Raw genomic sequence first — 12,551 nt, 5'->3', positions numbered from 1 at the left:
GGACTTACGCCATTCCAGTGTATTCTGGGCTTCCAACCTCCACTCTTTCCCTGGGATGGCGAACCTTCTGATGTCCCCGCAGTGGATTACTGGTTCCGGGAGAGCGAGAGGGTCTGGGACGATGCTCATCACCATCTCCAGAGGGCAGTTCGCAGAGCCAAGGAGGTCTCCGACAAGAGGAGGATCCCAGGTCCAAGCTATGCGCCGGGGCAGAAAGTTTGGCTCTCCACCAGAGACATCCGCTTGCGACTGCCCTCCCGAAAACTTAGTCCCAGATTTGTTGGTCCCTTCACCATCCTGGAGCAGGTCAACCCCGTCACATTTAAGTTACAGTTACCACCACAATATAGGATCCACCCCACATTCCACGTGTCACTCCTCAAACCCTTTCACGACCCTCTGATTCCTTCCACAGAGCCTGGCCATGAAGAGGAACCTCCTCCCCCACTGATGTCGGAAGTCGGATCCATTTACAAGATCAAGGACCTTCTACGGTCCCGACGTCGTGGTGGTCAGCTGGAATATCTTGTCGACTGGGAGGGATACGGTCCGGAGGAGAGATCTTGGGTCCCCAGATCAGATATATTAGATCCTGCACTCATGGAAGAGTTCCACTCCAATCACCCCGAGTTTCCAGCACCTCGTGGACGTGGTAGACCACCACGGCGTCGGAGGTATAGGCCCTCAGGAGCGGGCCCTGGGGAGGGGGGTAATGTCACGGATTGGCCAGGCTCTTCCACCAGCCTCACGCAAAGATCACCATCACCTGAGTATTAACCACACACAGCTGCACCCAATCACTTAGTCACTATATAAGCACACACCTCACTTCACTCAGTGTCCGGTCTCGTTCCTACGAAGCGGACTCTGAGTGAAACACCTCCTGGTAATCACTAGCATTTCAACCTCAATACATTGTACTTATCTGCTCTTTGTCTCTCCTAGTTTGTCCAGTGTTCCCGGTGTCCTGTCTGCCTTGTGTTTGTCATCAGTCTGTCTTCCCCGCAAGCCCTCTGGTGTGTGCATTCGGTCTCCCTCTGTATCAGTCATCCAGCCTGCCACCAAGGATCACCCGAACAACCAGACTCCACTCACTTCTCCTCCATTCTCCTTGTGTGCTCAGTTGTTGTTTAATAAACATCGTTGATAATTCACTCACCTCCTTTGTCCGTCTGCTTCCCATAACAATTTCTTAACATTTTGGAGTTTTTTCTAAAATGGCATTTTCTAAAATGGCATTTTGATTTAGTCCTGTCATGGATAAATAAACACGACGCAGGATGTGTGATGAATTTTGTGCTCCACTTTTGTGTTTGTTTTTTGCATACTTGATAATGTAAGATCATATATTGTCAAAATCATACTTACAATATTATTGCAGACAATAAATATCACGCAATTAAAATCTAAATGTTTTACAATTTTGAACTAAAAATATAAATCCTTAAAAAATTTATTAAACTGCTTAAAATTATTCAATGCTTCAGCTAATTTAAAACTTTTTAAGCCTAAAATGTATTTTAGGGTGGCATGGTGGCTCAGTGGTTAGCACTGTCACCTCACAGCAAGAAGGTTGCTGGTTTGAGTCCTGGCTGTGTCAGTTGGCATTTCTGTGTGGAGTTTGCATGTTCTCCCCGTGTTGGCTCCGGTTTCCTCCGGATGCTCCGGTTTGCCCCACGGTTCAAAGACATGCGCTATTGACCTTATTCTTCAATGCGGAAGTGTGCTTGTTTTTGCGATTGTTTTAGAACTTACGATTCAGATGCCTATGGGAGAAATGACTAGCAATAATAAACATCGGAAAACTACTTACTCTACAAACAAGTGTTTGCATGACTATACAGACAAAGTAGAATAAGATAATAAGAAAATATCAGTTTGCAACGTCAAGCAGCAAAACAAGCTGTTTTTAACGTTTAAAAATGAATGGAAGTGAATGAGACCGGAAGTCTCAAGCCAAAATAATTCAAATGGTCAATAGTATCTGGATGCAGCCTTTATGATGCAAGCTGAGATTGCGTCACTCAGCGATGCAATGTCAGATACAATGCACTTAATAGAGTGAGTGACGTCAGTGTGACGGGTAGGGTTAGGGGTGGGGTTAGGTAAGCGCATTAAAAAGCACTGGATGCAGCTCAGATTGCACTGCACCAAGTCTGCATCCAGACCCCTCTCCAAATGGCTGCAACCGCTCACCCACGGAGAATAAGGTGAATTGGTGAACTGTATTTACTAAATTGGCTGTAGTGTATGTGTGAATGAGTTTGTATGGGTATTTCCCAATACTGGAATGTGGCTGGAAGAGCATCATCTGTGTAAAACATATGCCGAAATATTTGCAAGTTCATTCCACTGTGGCAACCTGTGAATTAGAGACTAAGCCTAAGAAAAATCAATGAATTAATGAATGTAATTTATAAATTGCATTTTGCTAAGATGTCTACGTATGTTACGATACAATATTACATATATATTATATTATATATTATGACAATATATGACAAATATCACATGCCCTTAAACTGGACTAGTGAAATACTTAATAATAATAATAATAATAATAATAATAATAATAATAATAGTAAAAGTATTATTAAAATGTATAATGTATTAATTAATTCATTTATTTAAAATTAATTAAACTCATTTAAATTAATTTATTTCAAATTATTCAATGCTTCTGCAAATTTAAGACTTTTTAAGGCCTTAAATTATTATATTGCATAAAATATTGCATATTGCATTGATTGCATATTGTTCAAATAACAGAATAAAATGTGTATATTAAAATTATTATTTTAATTTTTTTTAAATCATCAAAATTAGATTGCAAATGCACAACTTTTTACGTCCTATAATTTTGGTTTCAATCTTTCTTTTTTGAGATCTTACAGAAATCCTGGATTATTTATCTACTTACCGATTATTATTACTGTCCTTCCTTTCCAATTTACACTTCGTTCCAGCGACCACCACGTCTATCAGTTTGGTATCAAATCTGTCTTTTTTATTAAAGCCGAAGTTTTTGCCACAGATTGTGACATTGGTTTGACCTCTGAGTGGAGCGGAGGAAGGAGAGATCTAGGAAAAAAGAAGGAAGAAGCTGTGAGTTCATTTTCAGTGTCGATCCTCCTGCTGAGTCTTTATGCTGAGCGCTTTCTCTGCTCATGAGGTTTGGTGGCCACTGACAATAATTTGTTTTGGTTGTATGGGCGCTCTGAAGGCAGGGGGTCTTCCAGTAAATGGTGATGGAGACAAAAAGAGAGAACAAAACAACCTTCCTGTTTTCTTTGGTGCTATAGACTCTTGTTTTAAAAGTGCCCTCAAGCTTGAGCCACCAGCTGAGGTTGAGAATCTTAAAGGTGAATTGTGTCTTGTTTTTAGTGGTAAAATACTTCACATACTTTGCAGCTAAAGATACACAGATGTATTGAAAATAATTAAATTTAATAATTTCAAAGATTAAAGATCAAAGATTCCAAATTAAAAAGATCAAATAGTTAATAATAATAATAATAATAATAATAATAATAATAATAATAATAATAATAATAGTAATAATAATAATAATAATAATAATAATAATAATAATATTTATAAAAATATTAATAATTTTTTTGCAGATTTATTTATAAATTTTATATTTTATAATATTTATAAAAATAAATAAATATTATAAATAAATAAAATAAATCTACATTTAAATAAATATAAAAATAATTTGTAAGTAAATAAATTTACATTTATTGACTGCAACAAAAGAAAAAACTAATAACAGTGTATAATAATAAGCAAATAAATTACAATATAATAATAACAATATAATATATAAACAACAATAAGCTAATTATTTTTTAAATAATTTATTAAATATATTTACTTATTCAATTGATTAAATATGTAAACAAACAAATAGATCAATGAAGAATACATCAAGTAATTAATTAAAAATCACCCATTTACTTAAACATTCTTATTTGGATTTTGTTTATTAACAGATACATTAACTTTGCAAAAATAATAATATTTGTAATTGCAATAAAGCTAATAAATTAAGTAAATCCATAAATTAAATGTTAATATTAAACATTACATAAATTTAGGTAATACATACATTTACTTAAGCAAATAAAAGTTTTACAATTAGTTTCCTTTCATCAATATCTCTTGAATCATGTATATTTTAATAAACAAAAACACATTATAAGTAAATAAATTGTTCACAATGTAGAAGGAAATATTTATAGAATTATGTTTAGTATTCATATATTCAATTCATTTATAACATATGTATAAATCTTTTCCTATTCTGCATGATTTCAGTTCGGTTAGTTCTTTATTGATAAGCAGATGGCGTCGCTTTGAGCACATGGTGCACAAAAAGCTCATTCTGGCTCCAAGTTAATAATTAAGTGTTCAGAGCACCCCTTATCATAAGCAAAGAGATCTGACACAAATACAAATATAGTTCGGCCCGCTCTTACATCAATCTAGAAGAGGCACAGAATGGCGAATGAATCCCTTCTGATATATCTACAATCAATTTACGTCTTTAAAAAACAACCTCGAAGTCCCCGCTTAAAAAACCTTGCTTATCCCTAAAAATACTGCAAAGCGGGCTAAATCAGTGAAGGTCAGAGTTTTATAGGGGCTCTCCATACTTAGAAAGCACTTATTCTATTAGCTATGTGCTATTAGCTGCTTTAAAACATGGTAATGTTGTTTGTGACAAGACAGGCTTTTTTTTACCGAGGTGATGAGGAGGGGGCAGGAGTCCTGGATCCAGTGGGATGTGGAACATTGAGGAGCCCTGGTGCATCGGTCACTAGTCCTGCACCATCCACAGCCCATGAAGACCGGAGCAAGAAGACACGAGCTGCACGTCCACAACTGCTCACATCCAGGCCCGATCACAGGAAGCTTGGAGACCTGGAGCCACGCACAAACCATATTACACTCCAAATTACATTTATTCATTTAGCTTATGGATTTATATGAAGCGACGTGTTGACTACATTTTTGTGTGACAGTAACACCTTGTTTTACTGTATCATGGAGAGTTCACCCAAAAAATGACCATTTGCTGTTAATTCACTCATCCTCTGGCCTCATTTTCTACTTATAAAAAACGGCAGTTCATGACCCATTTAAAGAATGTTTTTAGCTTAAATTGGGGTTGGTAAAATATGAAACAGCTGCTAGAACTTTGAGTGTCAAAAACTGTACATGTATATAGGCAAAACTAAATGATTCTCCGTGGATCTTGATGAAGCGAAACATCATTATCATTATCTAGACTGTCTATAATTATTTGTTTTCTAACTATTTCGCTTCACATGACCTCAGTGTATCATACAGAGCCACGTTAAATAATAATTGTTTTTTTTTATGCACATTTTTTATGCAGTTTTACTTCTATGCAAAAAATTCGAAAATTAACATTAGTACAACTGAGGAGGTCATTTTGACTGTTTTTAATAATTGCAATTTAATAACTGTTGAAATAAAACACACATAACTTAATTCCTTGACTTTTACTAAATATGTGTATATTTCCTTCTAGCATTGTTATTTTATTAAAATTACAAAACACTAAAGAGTTCTGATTGTTTCTACCTACTGTTTGTAACTACTATACCATAGCGGTCAAAATTACTGCATGCATTTAAGTGTCTGCAACTTTTCCCCATGATTTTAAATATGCATGCCTCTGTTGCCTAGCAACTTTCTGTTATCAAAAACGTAACTTTATTTCTTATATGTCTTTCAAAACATTATATTCAGTGCCACGAAAAAGCCTTCTCCCACTTTTTCTTAAAAAAGTGAAAATGAAAGTGAGGCACGGACATTCAAAGGTGGTCTAACATAGCCTAACTACACATTTATAGGCTGTATTACCAAAAAGATCATATTTTTAGGGTGATTATTTAATTAAATAAATTAACAGACATTTAAAGCTTAATTTTATTATATATAGTATCTCAATAGAAGCTTCGAACGTAAATATGATGTGACTAGGGATGTAATGATTCACCGGATTTTGATTCGATACGATTCATGATACTAATCTCATGATTAATCATGATTTTTTAACAAAATTATTTGAAAAAAATTTAAGGTGAAGAACCCTTTCATTTTTTTGAAATTTTTTTTGTAATTTTTTTGCAAAATTATATAATTTCTGCCATAACTAAAGTGCTATTTTAAAACAAAAAGAATAATACAAATTAAAGAAGTCTCATTAATATTAACAAACTAAAACTGATTTTACATTTTTAAAAGAAATATCAGCATATCTATCTTTACAGGCATAAGCTGAGGTATTTGCACATTTACAATGTCCCCTGCTGATAAAAAAAACTTTTTTCACTGGGGACTGAGATGGCTGGTGCGGAGAGGGAAGCCTCTCCTAAACCAGACAGCAGAGTGTACAGATGTGGCCAATAGGTCCTCTGATCCAGGGGACTGGCCACTGACATAAAAACTGATGATAAAATGACTAATTATAAAGTAGAATAGAGACAGGCATTGAACATGATTATGAAGGTGAATAATTAATACTACTTGTATAATTAATTAGTATACGTATCAGTGTGATACACTTTAGAAGAGATAATCTTGAACATCTTTAAATGTTCAATAATAATAAGCAAATTATTAAAATATGCATAAACTAATTTTAAAAAGAGAGGGTAAAAATAATCTATAACCTGTTTCTGTTAATCATCAGCTGTAAATCGTGTGGTCTGCGTGGTTTGGCTTATTAATAGCTTTTTTGCATATAGATGTCTGTGACTGTAGTTTTTCACTGTACTGATGGTTTATATATTTGCTGTTAGTATATATATATATATATATATATATATATATTTTATATAATATATATTTTATATATATTCTGTTAGTGTAAGTAAACGTCTTTTTGCCACATTTGCACACAGTTTGTGTTTAGTCTGGCGCACTTCACCGTTGTCATTTTACTCTGCTACTCCAGCTCTTGCTCGCTGCTGAAGTTCAGGTAAAGTGAGTTTGCGCCTGTAAACACAGCGGCTCTCTGTTCAAAACATCTATCACGATTCGTTCAACATTTTTTACCTGTTTGAATCATCACATATTTGAATTGTTTTTCCACCGGCTCACTGTGAATCGTTACATCTCTAGACGTAACAATATAACATCTTATATGAGAACAGTCAGAATGACCGATATGGTAATTCTAGTAGTTATGGAATTCTGGTAGTTCCAGTGTTAAGTAAAGATCACATTCCATGAAGACATTTTGTACATTTCCAACAGTAAATATATATAAAACAAATTTTTTGGTTAGCAATGTGCATTATCTGAGGCTTTTTTTGAGGGTAAAAAAATCTAAATACTCAGAAAACTGCCTTTAAAATTGTCTAATTATGTTAAACAATTTTTAAGGCAGTTTTCTGAGATTTTTTAACAGAATATTCAAATAGTTGGAAATCGGCCAAATATTGTCAGATCTTAATCAAGCATACATCTTAATGCTTATTTATGACTTATGACCAGATTTGTGGTCCATGAAAAAAGTGTGATGCATTGGAAAAAAATGTCACTTACATCTTGGACAGCTTGTGGGTGAGCAAAATTATCAGCAATTTTCATTTCTGGATGAGCTGTCCCTTTAAATTGCCAATGCATTTGCCATCTATTCACTAGTGATTTTCTTGAAAATACTTGAGCTGTTTCCTACAGACATGTTAAGAATGGCCTTGTGGTTCACCTTGTTTCCTGTTATCAACAATAAGGAGCCGTTGTGACGCTGTGGAGACAGCAGAGCCATTTCTGAAGACACGGGGAGCGTGTCCAAGCGGAAGTCCACGTGTGGCTCCGTCTTGCCAAAGCGGGAAACCACCACCTGTGGAGGATGCCAGCACACAAAAAATGAGTGGCCTTTCACATCAAATGCTTGAACTGTAAATGCAGGAGTGTTTTAGCCACAAAAAGACCTCTATGTTTACTGTTTACTGGAATGAGGCTGCATTCCACACTGATGATTAAATGCTGCTACTGAATGATTTAATCTCTGTGGTTCTGGTTGTGAGCTGTTTATTGAGGACACAACAACAGCAGGTTTTAAAAGGTAACTTCCTGTAAAAATGAGTCATGGATTTTTGGTACATTAATAATGGGTATTAGCAGGACTTAAAATATTTTACCAGTGTGTCTTAATTTTTTTCATTTAAAAATATTTTTGTCCTTTACCTTAATCTTTTTTGTAAAATAAAATAAAATGAATGAATAAGTAATACTAATAATTAAATAACAAGTGATATTTTTACAACATTACAAAATTGAGTAACACTTTATAATAACTACACAATTTGAATCATTTATTGAGTGTTAACAAATAGTTCATTTATTAAGTATCAACTCTACATTAATAGATGCTACTAAGCAGTTTTTAAATACAGCTACAAATGCTGTCTTCTTAACTTAAAAGCACACTTATCATGTGCTTAATAAATTGTATTTCCATACTTTGATAATGATTATTTTTTCATTAACTGAGTATAGTATTATTTACTAGGATTATTAGTTATTTAAGAATAATTGGTGCTATTTTAAGATCATTCAGAATGCATAAGTACTAAGCATTACTAAGCATTACTAAGTATTAAGTAATAGTTAATAAACTATTCAAATTAACATTCAAGTATCTTATTATTCAGGCATATACTAATAGTTAATTTGTATGTTAATAAACGCTTTATTAACTCAACTTCATGCAGTTTTGTGAACTAATCTTAAGTGAGGACTATTTATGCTTTATAAATCCCCTATAAATGACAATTAAAGGCTCAGTTATATTCTAAACAGAAAAAAAGAAAATAAATGACTTTATTAATTGCTGTTCATTAGAAGATTAACAAAGGAAACTATCAAATGAAAAATAAATCTTTGCAATCTTATATAAAATAAAATTACTGTAGAGTTTAAACATGGCTAGATAGCAATGAAATGTTGTATCATAATATATTGTTAAATTAATATATTGTTGTTGTTTTATCGGGCCTCACGGTGGCGCAGTGGGTAGCACTGCCTCACAGCAAGAAGATTGCTGGTCAGTTGGCGTTTCTGTGTGGAGTTTGCATGTTCTCCCCATGTTGACGTGGGTTTCCTCCAGGTGCTCCGGTTTCCCCCACCAGTCCAAAGACATGCGGTACAGGTGAATTGGGTAAGCTAAATTGCCGTGGTGTATGGATGTGAATGGGAGGGTATACAGTAGATGTTTCCCAGTAATGGGTTGTGGCTGAAAGGGCATCTACTGCGTAAAACATGTGCTGGATAAGTTGGTGGTTCATTCCTCTGTGGCAACCCCAGATTAATAAAGGGACTAAGCTGAAAAGAAAATGAATGAATGAATGTTGTTTTCTCCAATTTTATTAATTGTATTTATTTCTAATCGTATTTTGACACTCCTGTTAATCAGCAATGTTTAAAGTTTACAGTAGTGTATTATATACTAATATATTAAATATATTTTGTTTCATAAATAAAATATAACAAATCTAAGAAAAAAATAGCAAAATAGATTTTGTAAATGTCCTACAATAATCTTAACAATAATTTATTAGCAATGAGTGCTTTGCAAAGCACTCATTTAGAAAAACTTAAAGGCAGTTTTTTAGTATTTAGATTTTTTTCAGATTATAGATAATCAAATAGTTTATAAATAAAACAAAATCTAAGTAAAACAAAAAATAGCAATTAATAAAAGAATATGTTTTAAGAACACAATATTTTAGTAATAATCATAAAAACTAAAATAAAATAACATAAAAAATATATATATAATAATAAAAAAATAAAAACAAATAAAATAAAATAAAATATTTTCTTAGACAATGTTGGCCCCACATCTAAAACCTGAAATCTGAAACAAATCTGACTCCTGATAAATAAAAACAAATGTAATAAAAAAAAAAAAAACAATAAATAAAAATGTAAAATAAAACAAACTAATTTATATTTTACAGTTTGCTTTTTAAAATGTTTTTAAGATTTAAGACTTTCTGCTTATGGTTGGCGTGAAAAATGGCTTGGGACATCTTAAATTTACCTACTAAATGAAAAAATACAACAACTGATATCCCAACATCATATTCTTAAAAAGGAAAACAACCCTTCAGTATGAGCTGAAGCTGCTGGAGCAAACCCCTGTTATTTCTTCTTTGCAGGTTAGCTTATAAAACACCAAATTACAGCTCACGTCTGGAACTTTCCTTGGGATAGACGAAGTATGTAAGAAGAAGCAATGTTTGTGAAGGACCGTCCTTTGCTTTTTTTTTTTGCTATGGATACTGTAATAACCGGTGTGCCTCTGCCTTTCAGGGCAAAAGGATGACAGATTGAACTGCGATGACTGTGGTTTGATGGCAGCGAGTGGGAACAGACAAAAGCTCAGGCCTGAAGGCAATGCAGACGTAAAGACCTCTGTCTGTTCGGCATGTTGGGAAGTGTCAGAAACAGTGGCTCCATCCACACACCTGGACGAACATTTATCATGGTTACGTTGCAATTACAGGCCTCAAAGACAGCCAGTGCTTGTGCTCCATTAGCCGTCGGTGGATCACATCATTATTAGCCCTAGGCTTGAAGCGCGGCCGGGGCATCTGGTGGAGCTGGAGACTGTGTCATTATTGTGGTTTTAGTGATTTCAGGATAGTGTTTGTGATATATCTACAACTCGCTCACTAATGTCAGTGTTTTGTGGTCTGTTTTAAAAGGCGTGTGTTTAGCAATGTATTACACTGCGTCCTAAATGGCACACTATACACTACGCACTTATGCACTATGTACTTATGCACTTCCACACTAAACAGCATAGTATATCTTTTTTCGTCTAACCAGACAAAATCGTTTCCTAAATAAATGACCAAACTACCATCTGTCATGAGTATAACCACATGAATTATTTGGAAGGTTGCATAATCACTCACGTAGGAGAATTTTGCTTTTCACCAAATTTTACAGTGGGAATGCACCATGTACACTATTTGGACTACAAAATGATGTAGAATAGAGCATACAGTACCTATGCGATTTGGGTTTTGGATAGGGATATGGGAATGTCCAGATTCGATTACGTGATCGGAAATCGGGCCCAATCACGAAGTTTCAAACTCAATATGAATCGGATGTTACCTCCCGATCACGACTCGAATATATATATGGGTCATGATTACCAGTGATCTCTAACCACCAGAGGTCGCTGGTAAGAACTCACCCTCACAATAACTTATGGACTACAAATCCGCCATTCATGGACTACATTTTCATACATGGACTCCGTTCCACAAACACACATGCTTCCTCATTTTCACTGATTACATTTGCACCAGCTGAGGATTGTCAAAGACTGATTACACACACCATTTAAACATCACACACACTACCTGCCGAGTCTTGTTTAACTGTATAGTGACATTACAACGCGTTTCCCTTAGTCTTGTTCCCCCGTGTTTTGATCTTTGCCTGGTTTCCCTTTCTCCTTGTCTGCCGCCTGTCTACCGACCTCTCGCCTGTGTTTTGACAACGATTCTGGACTGCCTTTACACATCTGTTTGCACCTGTGTTGACCATTGCCTCCCTGACATCGAATAAACCTGCACGTGGATCCAAACCTCAGTTGTCTCTGTCACTCCCCGTGTTACAATATGAATATGAATATATATTCTCATTATTTTTTAATACATCTATAGTTACACGGTGGCACAGAATTAGACCTTTCTTGACTTCACACTAACAGCAACACGTGTGGCATGATATTTCTTTGCTGCAGAGACACTATTGGTAAATGTCAGCAATGTAGAACACAGATGAAACGGAAATTGCGAGTATGTCTGCGGTCTGGTGGTATTATAAAGTTGATGAAGAAAACATTGCCATAGCAAACTGTGAGATATGTAAACTTGGCATTGCCTGCCGGGTGTTTAAAGTTGAGATGCTATTTGTTTTCTTTTCGATTTTTTAGATATTTACTGACGCAAAAGTGAAGAATTTGTTATTTATTACTTGATTGATCAAGCTACCTCACAGAAGTGTTGTTTGTTATCAGAGATGTTGAATGTTAAAATAAGGTGAATTAAATAAAAAAGTAAAGATCATCCTGGATCTGTTTCTTCGCTCTTCTTTATTCTTATTTTATGTATTATAGAAGTATCGGACCAGGTTTTGGTATTGGTAGATACTCAAAATCAAATGACTTGGACTCGAGGGCAAAATAACCTGATCGGGACAACCCTAGTTTTGGGTTTGTGATTTCCTTTTCTGTCTAATCTTTGTGAGAATTATAATTATATTTATATTAATATAAATCAAGTTAAATAAAATATCAAATTTAATTTAATTTAATTTAATTTAATTTAATTTAATTTAATTTAATTTAATTTAATTTAATTTAATTTAATTTAATTTAATTTAATTTAATTTAATTTAATTTAATTTAATTTAATTTAATTTAGATTAAAACATGGCATGGAAATTGACTTTTAAATTGCTGTGAAAATGACTTCAATATT

At 34.3% G+C, this 12,551-nt stretch overlaps 1 protein-coding gene across 1 annotated transcript in view; it reads right to left on the bottom strand.

Annotated features, from left to right (window-relative positions):
* met (MET proto-oncogene, receptor tyrosine kinase) overlaps positions 1-12,551 on the bottom strand; it is a 108,975-nt gene that overhangs the window by 58,372 nt on the left and 38,052 nt on the right. The window contains exons 4-6 of the mRNA XM_056452426.1: positions 7,751-7,885; positions 4,750-4,929; positions 2,921-3,081 (exon numbers count right to left, since the gene is read on the bottom strand). Of these exons, the coding sequence (XP_056308401.1) occupies positions 2,921-3,081; positions 4,750-4,929; positions 7,751-7,885 (476 nt within the window). The remainder of the gene's footprint in view (positions 1-2,920; positions 3,082-4,749; positions 4,930-7,750; positions 7,886-12,551) is intronic.

This window comes from Danio aesculapii, chromosome 25 (assembly GCF_903798145.1).
Source record: "Danio aesculapii chromosome 25, fDanAes4.1, whole genome shotgun sequence".
NCBI classification, from domain to species: domain Eukaryota; kingdom Metazoa; phylum Chordata; class Actinopteri; order Cypriniformes; family Danionidae; genus Danio; species Danio aesculapii.
The sequence above is the reverse complement of the archived record's forward strand: the minus strand, read 5'-3'. Positions and strand labels throughout refer to the sequence as shown.